The 24,122-nt window shown below is 39.7% G+C and overlaps 1 protein-coding gene across 1 annotated transcript in view; it reads left to right on the top strand.

Moving 5' to 3' along the window:
- The first annotated feature begins 880 nt into the window (after nucleotides 1-880).
- Nucleotides 881-24,122, top strand: part of Xpo7 (exportin 7) — an 81,154-nt gene continuing 57,912 nt past the window's right edge. The window contains exon 1 of the mRNA XM_034497603.2: nucleotides 881-1,038. Within this exon, the coding sequence (XP_034353494.1) occupies nucleotides 1,021-1,038 (18 nt within the window). The 5' untranslated portion in view covers nucleotides 881-1,020. The remainder of the gene's footprint in view (nucleotides 1,039-24,122) is intronic.

The raw sequence follows: 24,122 nt of genomic DNA on the forward strand, positions 1-24,122 counted from the left end.
AACAATAATACTGTGGACCCCCCACCCCCCAACAAGGCAGATTTAGCCCTGTTAGCAAACTTAAAATAACTAATGCTATCAAAATCTTGATTTAATCTAGGACCTTAGAGTACAAACAGGAGTGGAATCCAATAGAAAATAGGAATCGGCATTATCTAACACAGAAAATTGACGGGGACTCGGGGACTCGGCCTCGGCGTTCAGATATTGCCCTCACCTGACCCATCTGGCCCCTTGGCGGGGCTGCCTGTAGCACTAGCCAAAACAGCATTCAATTTCGAAAATTAAACGGCGGCGTGTTACATTTTTGATCATCAGTATTTGGCCGCTATATCCATGGCTGTTTAATGGAGGAGAAAAAGACATTAATAAAAAACAAGGCGGTTGCTACTGGGGTTGTTGGTGAAACCTAGATCAGAAAACAATGACCCTGTTCCAGTAGAACAGGCGAGAAAAGCACAAACGCAATCGCGGCCCAGTTAAGGACGGTGTCCCGGGAAGCCGTGAAAGGTGCAGGTATCTCAGGTGGGAGGTCTTTGGCCCTGGGGCGGGAACGTCCAGAGGCAAGTCAAGCACGTGGATAGGCAATGCCCCGGGTGCAGAGTGCAGGGTGGAGCTGTGACAGCACACGGAACGACAGGCAGCGTGGTCCACTTCCACGCAGTGCTGGCCCGCGCGCGAGTTCGAGCGCGGCCCCTTTAAAACCCATGTAAACAAAGCTTTGTTCCCCCAGCTCCCCTCCCTTGCGCTTCCACGGCCCTCCGCTTCCTCCCACCCGGCGTCTCCGGGCCGCTGACGTTGCCCGCGCCTCTACGCCGTCCCAGCCACGCTGCGCATTCTCCAACCCAGGCCGGCCGGCCGGGGCCTGCGCAGCCGAGCGGCGCTACGCCACGAGCGTAGAGCGCCGAGCCCCCAGCGCGCAGGCGCAGCGGCGACGGCGGCGGCAGCGGCGGCGGCAGCCCCGGCCGAGGTGCGCGCTGGGGGGGAGGGGGGGCCTGAGAGGAGCATGAATGGAGCAAAATGGCGGATCATGTGCAGGTGAGCGAGCGCCGGGGGAGGGGGTGGCCGCGGGAGCGGGGCCACCGAGTGCGGGGCGCACGCGGGCCCCGGGGCTCGAGCCCGCCCGGGGCCCGACAGGCCGCGTCGCCGCCGCTCGGGGCGGCCGAGACGCCGCCCGTCCCGCAGCGCGGGGCCTTTCCCGCCTCCCGGATCGGGGGCCTCCTCCATCCCCTCCCACCCGGCCCCACGCCTCACGCGAGGCGCTGGAAGGGCGGACTGGTCAGCGGGCGCGCACAGCCGCGGCCCGAGGCCTCCGCGCAGCCCTTGGGGAACCCTCCAAACCGGGAGCGAGAGGACCCCTCGCTGACTGTCCTAAGGGGCCCCCCAGGTCACACCGCCGGCCCTCCGTGATTAACAAAAAGGGAGCCTCACCACGCGAACCCCGCTCTCCTGACTCTTTCCGGTCGCCTTCCTCCTCACGCCCCCGAATCCGGGAGACCCCTTTCCCTGTCTGGCCCTCTACCTCTGCCCCGAAACGCCTTCCGCTCCCACTTTCCATTGGCACAGCCAAGAGGCCCGAGCACCCCCGTCCTCCAAAATGGGAGCTGAGGCCTTGCTCGCCTCCCCTCGTGTCCCCCTTGCCATAGCCTAGGAGTTGAGCGCCCACACCTCCAGTGAAACATGGGGTGGAGGGGGGTGTGTCTGAAACCAGAGCTGCTGGGTTGGGTGCACACAGTCCTCCGAAGGGTCTTGATCATGCTACGGAGCTGAGCGGTGGGGGATGCTTTGGGGCCAAGCCACCACTTTTTCCTTATAGAATAACACAGGCGGGGGGGGGGGGAGCTCACACCTAACCCACTAGTAGCTGGAGCTAAGTGCAAGCTGTTTCTTGCAAACTAGGTAAAGTTTTTGCTATCTGGGGCTTCTGATACTCTGATGCAGATCCATTGTCAGGAACCTTCGGATTTTGTATGTAACAAACCCCGCAGGTTTGGGGTAAGTAAAGATTAGCGAGCAGAGTCGCCTGTGTTTTGCATACTGTGTGGCATCTTTCCCTGAGTTCTAAGAGTAATCTTATTCGAAGTATGTTCAAAGAAAGTGGAATGGTGAGACTTCTAGTTGTTTCTTTAGCAGAGAAGAGACTGATTAAAGACTCACTTCGAAGGCTTGAGATTGGTGGAGTTGCAATCTGGAGTGGGAGGGATTTAATCAGGGTAGAATTATATCACAAAACTTAACCACAAATAGAAGACAAGATTCGTGTTTTGAGGCAGTGTGGTGGCCTGTTTCAGAAGGAGCAGTAAAACACGACAGTGATAATATAGTAATAGTGTCCAAGGTACAGTAGTAGCTGTTTCTACTACAAAGACATGAAGGTGTTCCTGTGTTTTTTTTTTTTTTTTTTTTTTTTTTTTTCATCTTAAAAAAGTAGGTAGTGTGGTTACTTATGGGAACAGAACCAAAGCACAGAACTGCCGTGAGACTTGCTTAAAGTAAGCCCAGGTGAACCAAAAACCAAAGTTTTTTTGAATTTCGAGTCCAGCTTCTGCTTAAGGGGTTGGGGTGTACAGTAAGTATTCCAGAACTTTCTGTTTGTGCTAGGGCTCAAACCCAGGACCTTGAGAATAGAGCTCATGGACAATGCTCTGGGGCGTGCAGGGGAAGTTATTAGTTTCAAAGCTATATGTGCATTCATGTGTATATGCGGATATAGAGGAGAGGGTAAGGGACATGGCTCCCAGCACACACATGGTTACCCACAGATATCCAGAACTCCACATCTAGGGCACCAGACACCTGACCTCTACAGGCATCAGGTACACACATGGTATGCATATGTACATGCACCCTCATATTTAGAATTTTTTTTTTTAATTTTTAAATGAGCATCCATCTATGGGTTCTATCTCCTCTAAAGAAGTGTCTGTTTGTGGAGTCCTCCAGAACAGGATTCTTTTAAAGCAGTGCTGCTATCACTGCTCGTTAGAATGTCAAAATGCATCAAGGCTGCCTTCATAGCCCTTTTGCTGCAAGAAAGGTCTCATTTTTTAGAAGGATGTTTTTCTCCCACCTACCCAAAACTAAGTAGACCAAAGTAAGACTTAATCAACTTCTAAATGAAGGGAAGCAGACTCAAGACTATAATGTGTCACTCTGAAGTAATTTGGACTGCTGGGACATGCTGGGTTTTATTTTATTAGACCAACAAGCTAAGTGTTAGTATTGGATATTTAGGTTCTTTACACTAGTATTTTAATATAAACCTTTTCCATGGAAAAGACACATTCTTCCCGGGTCAGTTAGAAACTAGTCTGCAGAACACTGAAGGATGTACCTGATCACACTATTGCACACAGTTTACTAAAGGAGTCTACAGCTGCATGCGTAGAACCACATAGAATATACCTATACTTTTGTGGAACCACCAGGGTGAGCAGTTTTTTTTTCCTCTTAGTGACAAGTAAGTGTTATGACAGATTTTCTCAGGCTTCTGAAATCTTAAGACATTATCTTTCTAAGGTATGTAGGCTTGGGGTTCTTTTGGGTATGTGTGTGAGGGGCTGGATGGAGTCCCCATCTGACCTCAAACTTCCTATGTAGACAAGTGTTGGCCTTGAACTTCTGATCCTCCTTCCTCCACCTCTGAAGTGCTGGGATTATAGGTGTGTGCCAGGTTGTGTTTTATTGAAGATTTTAAGTGCTGTGAAACTTTAGTCATGGAGAAATTATAATACTTGGTTTGTCTTTGAGCCCTGTTATTGTCATAGTCAAGAGTCTTTAGAAGAGTGGCCTTAATGTAATGATTTTCTTACTTAAAAGGTGTGATCTAACCTTGAATAGTATAGTTAACAAAGCATTACCTGGTGTGGGGGGGTGGGGGACTAAAACTATGCAGTCTTGATGGATGGATAGGTAGGTAGATAAGCAGAGAGAAAAAGAGAGAATGTTATATAAAGTTATATAAAGTGGAGGTGATGTAGCAATTCAGTGTCTTCCCATACTAGCTTGTTAATGCAACTAAATAAAGATGACTCAGAGAATGGCGATATTGCAAAGATTAAGAAGGAACTTGCTAACTTTAATAGCTAACAGGAATTTGAGACAAAAAGGAAGGAATCCAGTATAATTGTATATTAAATAGGTTGCTTAGTATGTACATGTATTAGACATACAAATTTAATAAAAGAATAATTCTGGAGTTTTGATGTGTTATTGAGCTCTACTTTATAACTATGTAACAGGAAAGACTTTGCAAAGTAATCATAGTTTGAAATTTCAGGTGCAGTAATTAAATATTGACTGCCAGTGTAACTCTAGGAAGTTATGAAGAATCAGTACAGCTGGCAGGTTAAAATTTAACAGAGTCCAAAAATTTAGCCTGATTATATAGCAAAAGTGATTGTTTCAGGTTTTTGAAATGTGCAAGGAGAGGATAGCACAGTAAGTCCATTTTGAGAACTCTACAAGAAAATAATAGTAACTTTCATATAACTTTTTCAACTAAACATATTAGTACCAAAATTCTTACTTTTGCTGTGTAAAAGATGCAGAATGAGAAAGACCCAGGAGCCTGAAGCTGAAGTACTAAATACTGTTTTGTTTTTTTTGTTTGTTTGTTTTTTGTTTTGTTTTGTTTTTTGCACAAACATCAGAGAGCAGGCTCTTGCCACACAGATGGAGACAGGGAACTCATTTCAGTGCATGGTTCCCTTCCCCAAATCCCTCTCAAATGGGAATTTACAAAATAATGTCTATAATTTATTTTATTTTTGTTATGGGCTCTCCCTGTGATGTCCTGGCTGGCCTTGAACTCCCAGGATCAAGTGATTCCCATTCAGCTTCCTAAATAGCTAGAGCTGCAGGAGTGTGCTATTCTGCAGGCATATTTGCCAGGCAAGTATGTCTATCTTAGAATCTCCTGTTTGTATTTACTTGATAACTCTGTTATTTGTTAGATTTCCTCCTATGAGAAAAGCCTTGAGAACAGTGTGTGTGTGTGTGTGTGTGTGTGTGTGTGTATGTATGTGTGTGTTACCATTAAAACACTAAGCAGTAAAACAGAGTATGGCTAGGATAAAATAGTCTCTGATTTGGATTGACATCATAGAAGCATCAAGGAAATCCCTGTCTGTATCTTACAGGGAGTAGCTTCCATAGTCACCAGCTGCATTTCTGACCGGGTTAGATTTTAGAGGCAGTATTGTACCATTGCCCTTCAAGAAGGGAGAATAGCCTATTTAAGCCAATAAGCTAACAGCTCTCTGTAGGTACAGCTACTTTGCTCCCTTCAATATGTGTAAAGAAGATAGTGTTTTGAATTTTTTTTTTTCTTATTTTAATGCCAGACATCTTATCTCACAGATTTTCTCAGGGTCAGGGACTTGGGAGTGGCTTATCTCAATGGTCCTGGTTCAGGGTCTAGTGTACAATCTGCACTGTCGGCTGGGGCTGCAGTTTCAAGGCTTGACTGAGGATGGAGAATCTGCTTTCAAATGTACCTTCTTTTTCAATTCTATTTCATTCACATGCACTGAATCTGCTCAGTTCCCTGTAGGTTCTTGGTTGGAGTGAGGGCTTTAGTTCCACACCAGCTGCTGTTAGGAGGCTTCAGTTCTTCACCACCAGCCTCACCTAGTATACCATTTTACAAAGTTTTTAAATAATGTCTACTCAGTATGAGTGACTCATCTTTGTTTCTTTTCTAAGTTACTAAAATATGGTCTACCTAAAGATAGGTAAAGAAATTTCATTATTTAGCTTGATGAAATTTCATCAAGTGACTATATTCCTTTGTAACCAGCTTCTAAATTAATATTGTTAGTACTCAGAAGCCCTCCTGATGCCCCTACTTGTACCTTGTCACACCACCACTCGCTTCCAGATAACTCCTACCCTGTCATTTAGTTACTTAGTTTTTAAGTATGCTTTCTCAGCTAAGGCTTAGTAACTTCAATTCAACTGGAAGGCCAGGGGAAACACAGTAGTTATTCAGCTTACTCATGTTTGAGAATGAATTGGAAGCTGTGTGAGTACTCTGGTGAGAGAAAAAGGAAGTGTGCCTACACAAAATTTTGCCCATAATTTAAAGTTATTCATGAGACTTACAACTATAGTTTAAGGTAGTGGTCCTCTATAGGTATAAATGACCACAACATTTTATTAACTTTACGAGTTATTTACAAATGGTTCTCTTTTGACCTTTTGGTCTTAGTGGAAGGTCATTCCTTTTTTAATCCCACAGTAGCAGAGGCTGACAACAGGGCCTTGCATATATGTAAGAGCCATACACACGTAACCCATTAACAATTAACAATATCTCTCTCCACCTCCTCTGGTTGGTTGGTTGGATGGATGGATGGATGGATGGATGGGGTTTATTTTGTTTTTGTTTGTTTGGGTTTTTTTTTTTTTTTTTTGGTTCGTTTTTGGTTTTTTGAGATAGGGTCTCTGTGTAGCCCTGGCTGTCCTGGAACTCACTCTCACTCTGTAGACTAGGCTGGCCTCAAACTCAGAAATCCACCTGCCTCTGCCTCCCAAGTGCTGGGATTAAAGGCGTGCACCACCACTGCTTGGCTTGTTTTTTTGTTTTTGAGACATGGTTTCTCTGTGTAACCCTCACTGAAACTTGCTCTATAGACCAGGCTGGCCTCAATCTCACAGATAACCCTGCCTCAGCCTCCCAAGTAGTTTGTGCAACCAAGCTGGACTATGAATTACATTTTTGAGAATGATTTATAGTGACTAACATAAACCATCTGTGTCCTGTTGTTGTGGGGACTTGGAAAGGATGCACAAATGTGGTGCTCTACCTTCAGGGTTTTCTGTGTGAATTGGAGATTTAATAAACGCCTGGGTTATAGAGTTAAGACTTCATAATGAGAGGCCATGCTTTTGTCAACATGTCTCTGAATATGGGATTGTTAATTACTCTTTCCCCACAGTACAGTACCTCTGAAGAGTGCAGTTCAGTTTTACTTATAGCCTCTTTAAAAGCAGGAAATTCTTAATAGAATGAGGATAGCATGAGGGAGCTGACTTAAGAGTTTGTGTTGCTGCAAAGAAACAGGACCAAACAGCATATTGGAGAAGAAATTGGCTTACACATGCACATCAAGGCAGGAACTCAGAGAGGGTAGGAACCTCAAGGCAGGAGCTGATGCAGAAACTTGGAGTGGTGCTGCTTACTGGCTTGCTCCTCATGGCTTGCTCACCCTGCTTTCTAATAGAACCCAGAACCACCTACCCAGTACCACCCACAGTAGGCTGGGCCTTCCTCCATCAATCACTAATTAAGAAAGTGCCCTACATGCTTGCCTATAGCCCCATTTTATGGAGGCATTTTCTTAATTAAGGGTCCCTCCTCTCTGACAACTTTAGCTTATTATGTCAAGTTGACATAAAACTGTCCAGGACAGGAGCATATATTAAAGTCATTTGGAAGGGAAAGGAATTGTTAACCACAAAAACTAGACCCTTAGTAATTCTTATATCTGCATCCTTGGCTCTTGACCACTTCACACAAATATGTACTGCTATGTATGCCCATGCTTTTACTGCCATAAAAATAATATGGATATATTTGAGAGAAAACAGAAGTAGAAATTACCTACACATTAGCACGAATTGGGCTTTTAGGTGCTTGCCATTTTATAGTGTTCTCATTTGACATTCAGCGCCATTCTATAAGATAGGTATTGTAGAGATGTTAGTAATGGAATTTTCCTTGAAATGGATTGACTAAATAAAGACCTGCTATCCCCAGAAGACTGGAGAACCATTGGAAGATTTAGATACGAGTATAATGGCTGCAACTGTCAGACTTAATGAAGTTAGGGAAAGAAGGATCTCATCATTTGACCTTCACAGGAGCTTGCAGATTTCTGATGTATTTGGGAAAATGTCACACCTCACTTCTATTGCCTGAATTTTGGGAAGGGTGAGTACTAACCCAGCATGTCTGTAACCGAAGCCCAGATTGGCAGGAACCAAACTCAAAGATTCCTTAATACATTTTGTGTGCTGTGCCATTCTGGGATGTCTGCTGCACTGTCCAAATGATAACCTCTAGCCACAAGTCACTGTTTTAGTTAAATTTAAAATTAAGTTATTTAGTCATACTATGTGTCTAATGACTGTCATAGTACATCATGCAAATACAAAATATTTCCATTATCATGGACGTGTGTGTGTGTGTTTATGTACAGGCTAGAGGTAGACATAGGATATCTTTCTCAATCATTGTCCACCTTATTTTTCAGACAAGGTCTCACTGAACCTAGAGCTCACCAAGTTGGCAATATTAGCTGGCCAGCAAGCCCCAGAATTACTCTTTTATTTGCCTCCTCCACACTGGAGTTATAGGTACCTCCCACTGCACCTGACTTTTTGTGTGGGTACTAGGGATCCAAATTCAGGTCCTCATTCTTGTGTGGCAATGTTTTATCAACTGAGCCACCTCCTCCTATCCTAGACATTCCTTCTGAACAGTGCTAATCTAGAATAAGTGTGCTTTTGGACCAAAGAATATGCAGAAGTGGAACATGAGTTCAAAAGTGGTGTGTCCATAGGCCAATAAAAATAAGCTAAAGTATCCTTTCAAGTGTGTTTGAATACAAATAGATGTATTGGGTAACTTACTTAAGATTATTTCCTACATTGTGTTCTGTCCTCTTGACCAAGTGATGACAAGAAGCAGTATACTGATAAATGAAATTTAAGAACTTAAAAAAAAATCAACTTAATGTTTCTTGCCCAAAGGACTTAGCAGAACTAAACATGGTGATAATTCTTTATGTAGGTGTAAACAAAAATATGTCACAAACATAAAGGTGTCTTAGAAGCTTTTAGAAGGTTAATGATAAAACAGCTCCTGCCATTTCTGATTTTAGATATAACTTGTCACATTGTTACCTGTCTTGATGTTTTTCAGATGTCCCTTAAATGTGCCACCTAAGTAACGGACTGGCATTGTTTAGAACAGAATCAATGTATTGGTGATTTGGTAAGGTAAAGAAATGATGGGTAAATACAGGCATTAGTGAACATTTACTAATCTGGTTTTTAAAAATTATAATCTGCATCAAGATTGCTAGGCACGTGAGGGTATAGATGAGAATAAGACATTAATAGCTAGAGATGTACACTTCTAACAGTTATGAAGTGATATCAGGGATATACATATGTACACATAGAACATGAAACACAAGTGTCAGTTTTCCTTCACTGAGCCAAGAAAGCCTTCTTCCCCTAAAGTGGTTGGGTGGTCAAGCTAGATCTAAAAGTACCTAGCAGTCTCCAAGCTGATAAGTACACACCTGCAAAGAGAGTACCGTATGCAAAGTTGCGCATTCCTGGACTATTCCAGGAGAATAGAAGTAAAAAGGAGTAAAGTGAGGAATGAGGCTGGTGGTAAGAAGAGACCAAACATGAAGAAACCTGGTAGGTTGCAGAAACTGGCAAACTCAGAGAAAACTGATACAGCATAGACAAAGTAAGAAGCGAAGCAATAGTATACACCAGAAACAAATAGAGCTTGAGATGTAGTAGCTGGGGTAGAAGATAGAGGCTAACCCAACAGGTGTGGGTTGACAAGTATAGTATATATATACATGGCTTTGTGTGTGTATGTGTATGGTGCAGGTTTTTGTACACCACAACTCAATGGCAGGTAGCTTTCTCAGGCCCTCATTCCCTTATTTCTTAAAACTATCTCAAACAATTAATAGTGATATGAATGTGGACAGAAAACAGGCTCCCGTCTGTCTCGGCTGCCGAGTGGAGTGTGTATGAGTAGAATACTGAAGCAGTGAGTAAGGTGAGTCTCAAGAATGGAGTGTGGGGTACTTACATACATTTGAACACAGATATCCCATCAGCATTTGCTTTTCAGATTTCACCTCATTGATGCTGGTCTCTGCATAATCACTGCTAATTTCTCAGCTTCAGTTGACTAGTATCAATGATCCCAGCAAAGATTTCACTATCACAGCCAGTTCTTCAGCCTCACTAACCAGAACCACACATCCTTAACTCACAATATGAAGCAGCCCCAGTAGAATCTTTAAGTAACTTTCCTACTCACCTCTGGATTGTCACAAGCCAAGCCCCATTGTCTGTATTGCTCTCAACAGTCATCTTCCAAGCTTCCACAGAACAGCTTACCAAGTGTTGAATACTCAATGACCCTTCTAGCCAAAAGTTCCAAAGTCCTCCCACAATCCTCCTCAAAACATGTGATCAGATCTGTTACAGCAGTACCCCAGTATCCTGGTAGGTACCAGTTTCTGTGTTAGTTGGGGTTATCATTGTTATGATGAACTACCATGACCAGAGCAATGTGGGGAAGAAAAGGTTTATTTGGCTTATACTTCCACATCAGTGTTCATCCATGAAGGAGATGAACAGGAACTCAAACAGAGCAAGAGCCTAGAGGCAGGAAGCTGTTGCAGAGGCCACTGAGGGTGATGCTTCCTGGCTTGCTCCTTATGCTTTACTCAGCCTGCTCTTTTATAGAACCCAGGACCACCATCCCAGGGATAACATCACCCACAATGGGCTGGGTCCTCCCTCATCAATCACTAAGAAAATGTTGTCCTACAGTTGGATCTTATTAAGGCATTTTCTCAACTGAGGCTCCCTCTCTGATGATTCTAGCTTGAGTCAAAATGACATAAAACTAATCAGGACAAGTAAATTCAGAGTCTGTTACCATTGTCAAGAGCAAAGTCTTTGTGACAGTACTAAAATTAGAATGCTTTTATGCAAGAAGAGCTCATATTCTTGGGGGTTTGCATAAACTATACAACATTGATCACTGTGACCTCTTAAAGTTTTTTGTTTGTTTTATATTGAGGCAAATGAAAGCAAATCTTGTTTTGAGTAAGTTTGTTTGTGAGATGGTCACAGTATGTAGCCCTGGTTGACTCATAACTTGCTGTGGAGACCAGGCTGGCCCCCATCTCACAGGGATCTTCCTGCTTCTCTGCTATCTAAACACTACAGCAGCTAAAGGTAATTTAACAGTAAACTGCTTTTGATTTCTTTTATGTCTATAGATGGATGGACGTTGTTAGTAGGATCCAGGGATGAACCTAGGGCTTTACACACTATAGGCAAGAAACCCATTCCCTTTTCTAAATTGACCTCATCTGCTTGTCCCTCATCAACTTGTTTTGGAAATATCCAGAAAAGACTTCTTTTTAAAACTTCTATAAGAAGATTGTTTTAAATCTTTTACATCACAATCTGTCTGGTCGTTCTTATTTGCTGACTTAATTTTCCTGAAAAGTGTTTTTCATAGTTTATATAGCAGTGTAAGTTTGAAAAATGAATTGAAAATGCTTTAGATTTCCAGAGACTAAGAAGAACCAGCAGTGTGGGGTGTGTATGCCAAGCCTCTTAAGAAGTATCTACTTGGGATTCTCTCACTTTTTTTAGAGAATAAATATGGAACTATGATTTTTTTTTTCTTCTCAGAATCAAAGTACAGTGCTCCAAGATTAAGTATTTCTGATTTCTTTTATCTTTTTTTCTTTAATGTTCTGTTTTGAATTTTCATATGCTTCTGCCTTATTGAGCCTTCTAAAAGAGTTCAGAGTGTGTTCAGGGTTTTCTCATGGGAAGAGATAAGGAGAGATGAGAAGCTTTCTTGTGGATTTTTATGTCAGTAAGAACTCTGTGTCCTTTTTTGTTCCTATATCTCTTGTCTTCTCTTTCATTCTTCCTAACTTTCAAATGTTTGTATCAGGAGTTAGGCTACATGTAACTAGGCCAGAGGAGATTCTAAGTAGTAAAATACTAGTCTCAAAATTATAGGTTGTTCATTATGTATGTGATATGAGTCTAAAGAAATAAAGGTCAGAATAAGACCATTCAAGGAAAGTTAGTTGGCTGTTAACCTGTTAGGAACTCAAGGACATGTCTCTATGGAGTACGAAAGCATTACTTTATGTTCGATATCCTGTCGTACTGTTCTGCCAATAGACACAAGTCACATTCTAGGACTTTAGAAGAGAAGTAAATTGTCTTCTTATTTTTTTTTTTATTAATGTTTTATGTGTACTGATATTTTGCCTTCATGTATGTCTCTGCACCACAATCGTGTCTTGTGCCTGCAGAAGCCAAAAGGGGGCATTGGATCCCCTAGAACTAGACATAGAGCCAGTTGTGAGTAACCATGTGGATGCTAGGAGTCAAACCCAGTCTTCTAGAAGAGCAATTAGGCCTCTTAACCATAGGACTGTCTCTCTGACTCCAGCTTTTTGCTGGATTTTATGTTAGTATTTTTACTGTTCTCTAATAATGTACTATAATTTGAAAATTCCTGTATTTTGAGGCTTCAATGCTTTATAAATCATTAGTTCACCAGGCATATGTACTTTTTTTTAACATTAGAATATTGTCCTGACCCTTGTTTTTAAACAGAGATGGCAGCTGGAGAGATGGCTCAGTCATTGAAGAGTACTAGCTACTCTTCCAAGGGATCCAGGTTCTATTCCCAGCACCCACATAGTGGCTTATAACTGTCTCACTCCAATTACAGGCAATCCCACAGCGTCTTCTGGCCTCCACGGGCACCAACTGAACATATGATATACCATTTTAACACCCACAAACATAAAGTTAAAATAAAAAATTTTAAATATAATAAGTAAGTAGACTTAATTGTGTAGAACAGTAGTTTGCTTCAAGTTGAGTATTTTATTTTTTATTACAATATGGGTATATTAAGAGAAGATTTTCAGTAAGTTAACACTTTTCTGACAATCTACTGATGTTTTTATTTACTCATAGCTGAATATTTAGACTCTTTCATTTGTGAATACAGTAATTTTACTATATGTCTGTATTTATCTGAATAATATCTGTCAGGCTAATAAAATTTGATTTATTTATTTTTATTTTATGTGTATTGAGTGCTTTCCTGCATTAATGTGTGTGTACCATATATGTGCCTAGTATCCACAGATGCCAAAAGAGGGCATTGGATCCCTGGAACTGGAGTTGTGGCTGCCATTTGGGTGCTGGGAACTGAACCTATGTCCTGCAGAAGAGCAGCCACTGCTTTTTACCCATTAAGCCATCTCTCAAATTTGTGTACCATCTAAATTTCAGTTGCAGGGGTGTTATAATAGCAAAAAGATTAAGAAAGTATATGCCAAAACAGATTATCTATGTGGTTAATTAAAAAAAAAAAATTTCAGCTTGGCTTCTTGTTAGAATTTGCTCTTTAAACAAATAGTATAAAACAAGTCATGGTGGCACACACCCTTAATCCTAGCACTCAGGAGTTAGAGGCACGTGAATCGATGAGTTCAAGACTCTAGAACAGTCGGAGCTACATAGAGAAACCTTGTCTCCAAAAACCAAACAATTAAAGTAAAATACTAAAAAAAAAAACAAAAACAAAAAAACCCGAAATAATATTAAGCCAGGTGTGGTAGCACACATCTTTAATCCCAGAGGCTGGTAGATTTCTGAGTTGCAGGCCAGCCTCGTCTACATAGTGAATTTGAACTCTAAGACAGCAGGGGATATGTAGAGAGACCCGGTCTCAAAAAGAAAAAAAAAAAAAGAAAAAAAAAACATAAACAAGAAAGAACGAACAAAAATAAGGACCTTTGCGGTAGTAAATAGTGTCCTTCAGTAAAATGCCCTTCTCCTTCATGACGGTCTCTTAGCACTGCACTCACTATGGTAGCCATTCTCAAAAGGCTTAGCACCAGGAATATTTCAGATGTGTGATGGGGGGGGGGGTGTTTGGTTTTTTTGTTTGTTTGTTTGTTTGTTTGTTTGCATTTTGGACTGTAAGCCATATATTTTGTAAAATCTTAGAGATAGGACTGAAGTTTAAGCATCAAATTTGTTCTGTATTAATTTTTGCATATAGTCTAGTTATTTTATATAGTATTTTTGGCGTACTTGCACTGTGAACCCTCACTTAAGGTCACTAATAGAATCTTCTGTTTGTGGGTTCATACCAGTCTTTAGAAAGTTTCGTACTTTGGGTTTTCAGACTAGAAATGGTCCATCTGTGTACTTAAGTTGAAGTTATATGTTAGCATATGTGTGCTCAAGGCAAATCCATGTTGTGTACACACAACTTACTATGTCATAAAAATATAACCTAATGTTTAATTCAAATTGGCTCTTAATATCTATTCTAGTATTTTACAGTAACCTAAACTTTTTTTTTTTTCCTGTTTTTTTTTTGAGACAGGATTTCTCTGTACAGCCCTGGCTGTCCTGGAACTCACTCTTACTCTTGTAGGCCAGGCTGGCCTCGGACTCAGAAATCCGCCTCTCTCTGCCTCCCAAGTGCTGGGATTAAAGGCGTGCACCACCACTGCCCAGCACCTAAACTTTTCATTAAGAAAATGTAATGTTCTTTGATTGAATCTATTCTATGTTGTCATTTGTATGAAAAAAGAAGAAATGCATGTTTTGTTGGGTTTGCTTGTATCTGATGAAAACCATGTTGAATCAAGATCTAGTCTTGCTCCCTCCAACCCCCAAGAAGTTTTTCAGATTCTGTTAGTACAGTCCTCTTAACCTTTGTATTGGATCTGTATCTCTGTCTTTGTGATGCAGGCTTCTTTTCTCAGTGTTTATTCCAGGAGAGTCACCTCCCTCCCCTGTGTGTGTGTTCCTTTACCTGTGACTTCCTTTCTCAGTGTTATTCCATGAGAGTCACCTCACACATGTGTGTGTCCCTATACTTCCCTTGTTCTTCCACCCCTACCCTTTGCTGTTTTCCAGAACAAAAACTGTAAGATTGGTATTTTACTTGTGCGTGGCCCAAGGTTTTGTCTGTCTGCTTGTTTGTGTGTGATATTGGGGATCAATTCAGCATCTTACTCATGCCAGGCAAGAGCTCTTCTGCTGAGCTTATTGAAATACCAGCTGTTGATGTTTGTGGCAGGAAAATTTGAAGCATACTAGTTTTTCATATTGTTGGACCCAATGCTTGCTTGCTTGCTTGCTTGCTTGCTTGCTTGCTTGCTTGCTTGCTTTACTTACTTAGGGGCTCTTCTCGGTGTAGCCCTGACTGATCTACTGTGTAGATCAGGACAGGTTCACATTCTCAGAAATCCTTTTGCCTCTGCCTAGGTAATACTGGGATTGAAGGTGTGTACCCCCACACCTGACTCACTCAATCTAATTTACAGAGTATTTTCATGTTTTTTTTTTTATTTCAAGATTCAAGCTTCTTCCAGATTAACAAACTATTTGGAAAGTAATTTTTTTTCCCCCAAAGCCATATAACCAGAGAGCCAGGATTAAAGTTTTAATCTCAAACTCTGGTTTAAATGACAGATGTTCCCATAGTCTCTTGTACTTGAATACTTGGTCAGTTGATGGTACTGTTGGGGAAGCTTGGAGGGTATGGCCTTCTATTACTCCTCCTTTCTGCTAAAAGCTAAAAGCACAGAGTTGTAGCTATTTGACAGTCTTTCCTTCTTTCTCATAGTTAGGACTTTAAGGAAAATTACTTATTTTTATAGTGTGGTTTAACAGACAAGCATTGGATTTGAAGGAATACCTAAATTTTAATATTGAATAGGGTACAACCTTGGTAAGGAACTTTAGCCCTTGGAGCTTTAGTTTTCTTGTATGTAAAATGGTGTTGAGGCTTTATACTGACTAAATCCACAGTACATTAAACCTGTCAGGACACCAGAGAGGAGAATGTATAGAGGATGAGATCCAGCTAACTGACCTGCCAGCTCTGTTGCTTTTCTATCTCCCTAACTCATATTAGGTAATGCTGGGAACTTTGTTTTCATTTCTTTTTGTTTATTTGTGTATCTGTGTAAGTGTATGCAACATGTGTATAGGTGCCCACAGAGGCCAGAAAAGGGCATTGAATCCCCTGAGAGCTATCGTTACAGGTGGCTGTGAGCTCCTGTCATGTGTGCTGGGATCCAACCTCAGGTCCTCTGGAAGAGCAACAAGTGCTCCTAAACACTGAGGTTTTCTTTTCAAAACAGTAATAACAACAACAAAAATGTTAAATTTCTCATAGACCTTTGTTTTATCAGGCAGTTTTACTCTTAACCACTAGTGGGTAGACTGATGATGATAGTAACAACTGCAGTCTCAGCCGCTTAGCTGCTAGGATCACAGGTATGTATCACCAGCCTCTGCTCAAGGGAGAATTCTCTTCCTGGCATTTTTTTTTTTTAATTTATTTTTAAATTGCATTTGTGGGTACTTCTAAATAATTATTATTCTGTCATGGCCACTCCATATCAATTAATGTAGCCAGTGGAAGATTCTTTGTCTTTTTGCTTCATTGAGACAGTTTGAACCATAGCATCTGTGGTCCTGCATAACATCCAGTTCACTGGTTTTCTGCCCTTTAAAGAGTACTTCTATGCAGTGCTTCCCTTATCAGTGTTATTTGCCAGGATTAAATAATACCATCAACAGTCTGCAAAGAATGATCTCCAAAGGGGCCAGAAAAGCAGCATTTCCTAAGCATTTCATAGCTCATAGGACTTAGAAATTGGGAAGCTGCATATTGTGTATACTTTAGTTTAAAACTGCTTTTACTTTTCAATTGGCAGTTCCCAAACTGAAATTTCTGTGATTCATAGAATCTTAATAACAGATGTGAAATGCCTGCTGTTCTGTAGGTAAAGTTTTCTGGAGGTGTTTTAGTTTTGTTTCCATTGGGTATAAAATAATACCTTCCTTACTAGGTGGTATGGAGGGTAAAATGCAAGTGAGAGTTGAGAGCTAAGTGGTTTACTGTGCTGCTGCTCACTGTCTAACTTAATGTTTGTTACACAAGTCATGTGCCTTAATACAGTCAAAACTTATGCTGGAGCCCACAGGATAGCTCAGTGTATAAAAGGTGCTTGCTGTCAAAACATTTATGGCAGAAGGAGAAAACTGATTCCTGTAGTTATTCTCTGAGCTTCACATGGGCACTATAGCACATAAATATTCATACATAAGTGAATAAGCATATTTTTAATATGTTAATTAAAATGTTTTAAGTTCTTATTTATTTTGTATATATGGATATTTATAATGTTTGGGTATCATGTGCATGCCAGATGCTCTTGGAGGCCACAAAAAGGCATCAGATTGCTCCCCTGGGATTGTAGTTACAGATGGTTGTGAGCCACCATGTGGGTGCTGGATATCATATCCAGGTCCTCTGGAAGAACAACCAGTGCTGTTTACCCATGAACTAACTTCACAGTCCCTTAAATGCCTTTTTAAAAAGCAAAAACAAAAGATTACTCTGTTGTAAGCCCTAGATCAGTCTTGATAGACTCAGGCTTCATCAAATCTATGTTTCAAATTGTATTATATTCTTTAATGGTAAGCATAACAAGGTCTCAAAGAAAATTTATACCTGCGTATTTTCTGTAGTTTTCAACATGTATAGAATAATGTCTATAATTTATGCAATTATTTATAGATTGTAAATTATCACTCTGAAGCATACATATTGATTACCTTAATCAACCAATTTTATTTGACTATCAGTTATTTTTTAAAACAAACTTGAAGCACAGCATGATGATCCACTTTTTATTTTACCCCAGCCTTTGGGAGGCAAGGTAGGCGGATCACTGTGAGTTCCAGGCCAGCCTGGTCTATATAGTAAGTTCCATGACAGCCAGAACGACATAGTGAGACCTGGCTCAGAACAAAACAACAACAACACAAACTATTTGATTTTTAAAGTATCTTGAACCATTGTGTTCAAGCTGAAGCATTTTGATCTCTTCTCAGAAGAGGAAACTTGTTAGTGCTCACGTATAGCAGGAAAGGCGTTTAACTAATGTTCTGCTGGCAGGCCCTACGGGAGCTGAGCCTAGTGTCCTTTTCAAACATGTCTAGGTATTTTAGATTGCAGCGATTCTCCTAGCTGTTTCCTTCTGTTCCCATCACTGCTCCTTGTCACTGCAGTGTCCCTCTGCAATAGCTGCCAGCTGGTGGCACAGATACTCTTGTTTTGTTTTGTTTTGTTTTGTTTTATGTTTGTTAGTTACTGGAAGGTAATACTAAAACCAGTAGAAGTCACTGCCTACTAAGGTTTGTCTGTAGATGATTAGGCAAAAACTGAAGTATCCTGAAGCACCAAGGAAATTGGTACCTAATTCTAGATGTCTTTCTTCCTCTTTGATGACACAATGGGAATTTACTAAGAAGATACTATGTTGAAACCAATACATAGTATTTGCCAGTAGAATGTTATATAGATAAAGGACATTACTAAGGCCTTGGAGTAATTTATAAAGGATATACAATTTTTGCACTAAATTCCCACTTTTATTAAACTGTTTTATTACTGAATGTCAGAGAAATAAGGTAAAGATAATATTTATGAGTTTCATGTCAGTTTTTCTCAAACCTTAAAATATAGACCCTTTTAGAAGGGAAAATGGTATCTCAAAGATGCAATATCAATTTACTATTTAGATTTTAATGTAATAGATATAGACAAACATATAACTGGGTATAAATTCCTTGGGGCTGCCTCTTGTTTTTAGGAGGAAAAGATTGGGTTATTTTTCTTGGGGGGGGTTCCCCCCTCTTTCCTTCTTCCTCTTGCTCTAGTCCCACTTGCTCAGGGCTCCCATTTGCTCATATGAGGGCATCAGATCTCATTTCAGATGGTTGTGAGCCACCATGTGGTTGCTGGGATTTGAATTCATGACCAGTCAGTGCTCTTCACCTCTGAGCCATCTCACCAGCCTGGGTGTTTTGGTTTTGGTTTTGGTTTTGGTTTTGGTTTTGGTTTTGGTTTTGGTTTTGGTTTTAAATCTACAAACTGATTTATAGATTTTAAACATAGCCAATTACATTAAAATTAAAAACATATACTTAACATGCTAGGTGATACTGTTTGTAATACTGATTGCAATGCTGTACATTCATTTTGTTTTTACTAAAATAAAATTCACCATTAGAAAGTATGGCTTCCAGTACAGTCACATAGATATGCAACCATCAGCACCATCTGACTACAGAACATCTTCATCATACCCAGAACAAGCAGGATGACCATAAACAACCCTGTAAATCCTGAGTTCAACATGCTGGTACCACCATGTCATGCAATGGCCCATTTTTCATTCAGAGTATTAAGAACTCTTGTTCCTAGTATAATCCCACCATTCTGTATCACATGTCTTCTACATACCTAGCCTGCCTCTGCTCCTTTTTAATTACCCTTCAGTTACAAGTATACCTGTGTGTCAGTGCCCACCAGCAAACTAGAAAGTATTCTAAAATCATGGGTTATTGTATCCTAACATTACTAAAGTGATATACCAGATGATCCAAAATATACTTGTGTTTCTTTTTTAATACTCACAAAATGAAAATCTGTTCTTTTTAAATCCCCACAGAGAACTTGCAGATAAAACTGTTCTTCAGGACCTCTGTTTAGGAAAGACCATTAGCCATAATTCTTGAGGTATCTTATGTGCTTCTTAATGAGAATGAGAAGCATGGGCATTCAAAAACCCTTACTACACTTTTCAATGTTTAGGATAATGGCCCTTCTGACTACAGATTAACTTTGTTGGGAGTAGTTTTATTTGTTTCTCATTTTGGTAACAGATTTTAGTTACATAATTCTTTTCACTGGGAACATGAAAAATAGTCTTGAAAATTTAAAGTGGATAATATAGGGAAGTGATTTTTATATTTCTTCTTATATTTTTTTTTTGCTCCACATATTGATACTTGTTATAGCTTAATAAACAGATGTGAATTTTACCTATACAATGTATCCATTGTCTTCAAGGAGTAAACATTTTTTTAAAGATTTATTTGTTTGTTTTATGTGTATGAGTACATGGTAGCTGTCTTCAGGCATACCAGGAAAAGGCATCAGATTCCATTACAGATGGTTATAAGCCACCATGTGGTTGCTGGGAATTGAACTCAGGACTTCTAGAAGAGCAATCAGTGCTCTTAAACACTGAACCATCTCTCCAGCTCAAGAGTAAATATTTTTGATACATAGTTTACATCTTTTTGAACTTTATTGTTGGTAAGATAATATTTAATTTGTTTTAGAAATACATTTTATATACCCAAATAAAGTTGATTTATTAAGTAGTCAGTATAAATTTTTGTATGCTCGATAATGGTAATATATCTGCCAATAATTATGTAAAGTGTACATGTTTTAAACAGTCTTTGACTGTATTGAAAATATTCAAGCTTGGATTTTCTTTGAGCCCTTGTTACAACATTAAAGAAGATTATACAATTTTAGAACGTAGATTGAAAAACCAAAAAGAACAAAAAAAAAAAAAAAAAAAAAAGAAAATACACTTCTAACAAATAATAACATATAAGATAAGTCTTATATTTAGATGATTTAGGTGGCCTTATTTTCTTGGTGTTCTCCATCCCCTCTGACTCTTTCACTTTTACCACCCCCTCTTTAATAGGGTTTCCTGGGCCATGAAGGGAGGGATTTGAAGGAGATATTTCATTTAGAGCTGAGTGTTCCAAGATCTTTCACTCTGTATAATGTGGTCTGTATTCCTAGCTGCTGCTGATGGCTGAGCAAGGCACTGATCTATGAATATAGTAGAATATCATTAGGAATCATTTGTTGGGGGGGAGGGTTTTAAAACCCTAGGTCTCTGAGCTATCTAATCTGATTTTTGGTCACACAAAGATGGGTTCCATCTTGTGGAATGGGCCTTAAGTCAAATCAGATATTGGTTGGTTACTCTCATAAGCTTTGTGCCATTATTGCCCTAGAATATCTTGCAGTAGGATACCATTGTAGATCAAAGGGTTTGTGGCTGTCTTGGTGTTTACATTTCCTCTCTGGGAGTGTCCAGAGTACCTTCCTGTACTAAAAACATTAGAACATGAATCGTGTGGGTATGTCTTCAGATATGGGACCTTTCTGTCAGATTGTGGAAAGCAACCTGTGTATAGTCTTGGTAGAAACCAATGTTATTTGGAGATCCCCTGGAACCTCTTTGGCCATAACTCAATTAGATGTAACCCAATCCTGGTACTGAAAACTTCATTTGGCGGCCAGAGAAGAATGCCCATTGGGACTCTGTCTCCCCCATTTTTTGGTGATTTCATTTAGATCACTTTTATACCTGTATATATTTTAGGAATCTTCTACTATATTAGATTTCCCCCCAAAAGGCCCTTAATTTTAACTGTCTTCCCCCATATTTCTTTCCTCATCCCCCTCACCACTGCTCATTTGATCCTCTTATTCCAGTTTCCCTATTCATCCATAACATTTCTCTTTCCTAAGAAGGTCTAGCTATACCCCATAGTTTCTTGCTCGATACCTAGCATCTGTGTTTCTATGAATTGTTGGTTGGTTATCTTTGAATTAGAGCTATAATACACATATAGGCAAATGTATAGCATATTTGTCTTTCTGGGTCTGAAATAACTCAATTGGAGTGATATTTTTTTTCCTAGTTTAGGTTGTTTCTAATTTGAGGCAGTCATGAATAGAGTAGCAGTGAACATGGTTGAGCCAGTGTCTCTGGTAGAATGAAGCATATTTGGGTATTAGAGACTTGGTTGTATGATGTGATTTTTTTTTTTTTAAATAGCTGTCTTATGAGAGGGTGTTTTTGCTGAAGCAGACATGTGAAAAGATGTTTTACTAAAAACAAATCCACAATGTTTTTCTGGAGACAGCCTAGAAAAAGGACATGTGATATTTTACTCGAGCAAATACTTGAGAGAACATTTGATGTTTTAGGAAGGATATAAATAAAGCCCAGCAGACAGTAGTTGATACTGAATGTGGTATTGGTACACCTTGCCATTCTTTGCTAGTCATGGTTAGGCTTTGCTGACGCTGGGTAGTAGTACACCTTACCATTCCTTACCGGTCCTCATTTGTCATGACTTCATAAAGAAAAACATACCAAAAACTTCTAATGATATTCTGGCGGCTTCTTGCCACCCCTGCTGAGTCAGGCAAATTGGCAGAGCCTTACAGTTTCTTCTAGATCAACCTGCTGTTTATCAGTGGTGTTTTCGAGTCCTGCAATTGTTGTTTCATAAATGATATTTACAAGTAGATTGGGCTTCCACTACTAATTTGTATAAACTACTGATATCATGACTACACAAATTAGATTACTCCAAAAAAATATTTCTAAACAGGTTCACATCTTCCTTTACTCTAGTAGCTTTTCCTTTTCACTCCCTCTAATAGGCGATAGACTAAAAAAGACATTAAAACATTTAAGACACCTTATTAAAAATAAATGTTAAAAAAATCTAAACCTACAGTGGATTTTTTTTTTTTTTTTGAGACCATTGATGTTGAGAAATATCAATGAGTAGTGTTTGTTGATTCTTGTTATTTCCTTTGGTGGTGGTGGTGCTGCTGCTGCTGCTGCTGTATGTTCCCTTCCTCTTCTGTTATTTGCTAGTTTGTGGTTATCTATTCCCTGTGTTTTCTTAGGTTTAGTTAACCTCTTTACATTGGAGTTTTTCTTGTAGCACAATGGTTCTCAACCTTCCTAATGCTGCAACTCTTTAATACAGTTCCTCATGTTGTAGTGACCGCCAACCATAGAATTATTCATTACTACTTCATAACTATTATGAATTATAATGTAAATATCTGATATGCAGGATATCTGAGTTTTTTTTGGTTTTTTTTTATGTGGCAAGGGGACTTTTCTGGTTGTTCTGTATGCTTCTTGTACCTTGATAGATATATCCTTTAGATTGGGGAAATTTTACATATTTTCTGTGCCTTTTGTGCATTTGACTTGGATTTATTTTCTTTCCTGTATTCGTGTGTGTGTGTGTGTGTGTGTGTGTGTGTGTGTGTTACAGTTATTCTTAAATTGGTCTTTTCATAGTGTCCCAGATTTCCTGGATTTTTTTTTTTTTTCTGTGCCAGGAGTTTTTTAGATTTAACATTTTCTTTGACAGGAGTATCCATTTTTTTTCTATCCTGTCTTCAGTGCCTAAGATTCTCTTCCATCTGGTGAGGCTTGTCTCTGTGGTTCTTATTCGGGTTCCTAAATTTTTCCATTTCCAGATTTTCCTCAGTTAGAGTTTTCCTTGTTGAGTAGGCTTCTACTTTCAGGTCTTGAACTGTTTTCATTTCTTTCTACTGTTTGTTTGTTTGTTTGTTATGTTGTTTTTATAGATTTCTTTAAAGGATTTATTCATTTCCTGTTTAAGGACCTCTATCATTCATAAAGGCTATTTCAAAGCTTGTCCATATGCTTTGAAGTAAGTGTCATGGTTTGTGCTAAAGTGCCATTAGATTATCTACCATTACTTTAGTGCCTTTTCTGTACCATTTGTGCAAATGTCAGTACAACTAAAAGATATAAAGTATTTTAGTGCCATTGTGTACAGTAGCTTGGGTGTTAGAGACATCTTGGAAGTCTCAGGAAGCTCCAGGGGTCTGTGAACTATATTTTTGAGAACTTTAAACCAGATTAAAAAATAAATAAATTTAAAAAAAAAAAAAAAAAAAGCCTGACACTGGTGGTGCACGCCTTTAATCTCAGCACTTGGGAGGCAGATGCAGGCAGATTTCTGAGTTCAAGGCCAGCCTGGTCTGCAGAGTGAGTTCCAGGACAGCCAGGACTACACAGAGAAACCCTGTCTAGGGGACGGAGACAGGGGTGAGGGGGGGGAAGTTGGTGGAGGAACAGAGGATTTTCTATATATTCGACAGCACTCTTGTTTTTATTTTTGAAGAAAATTCTGAAAATAACATGTTTCTAAGTATCCGGCATACAATATGCCTTTCCTTGGCTCATCAGAAATTAAGAACTTGATATTTTATGGCTGTTCCTTTAGAATGTCATCAGTTAAATAAAATATTTAGAATTGTAGTGTTAGAGTTGTAGAGTGATTGACACTGTGTTCCAAAATACTCTTCACATCATCTGAGAAATATATAAGCTCCTTGACTCTTTGAGCACATTTGAGCACATAACTGAGCACATTTCTCTTACAAGTGTATGTTTGCTATAATACATATGTTTGAAGAAAAGAATTTTAAGATGGAAAAACAAATTTTGATAATATAAGGGATGGGTTATATTATTAAACAGGCATAATATTCCTTATGTTGTTCCCTCCTATTTTGAGGGTAAAACGAAAACAAGAGT

Source organism: Arvicanthis niloticus, chromosome 3 (assembly GCF_011762505.2).
Source record: "Arvicanthis niloticus isolate mArvNil1 chromosome 3, mArvNil1.pat.X, whole genome shotgun sequence".
NCBI lineage: Eukaryota > Metazoa > Chordata > Mammalia > Rodentia > Muridae > Arvicanthis > Arvicanthis niloticus.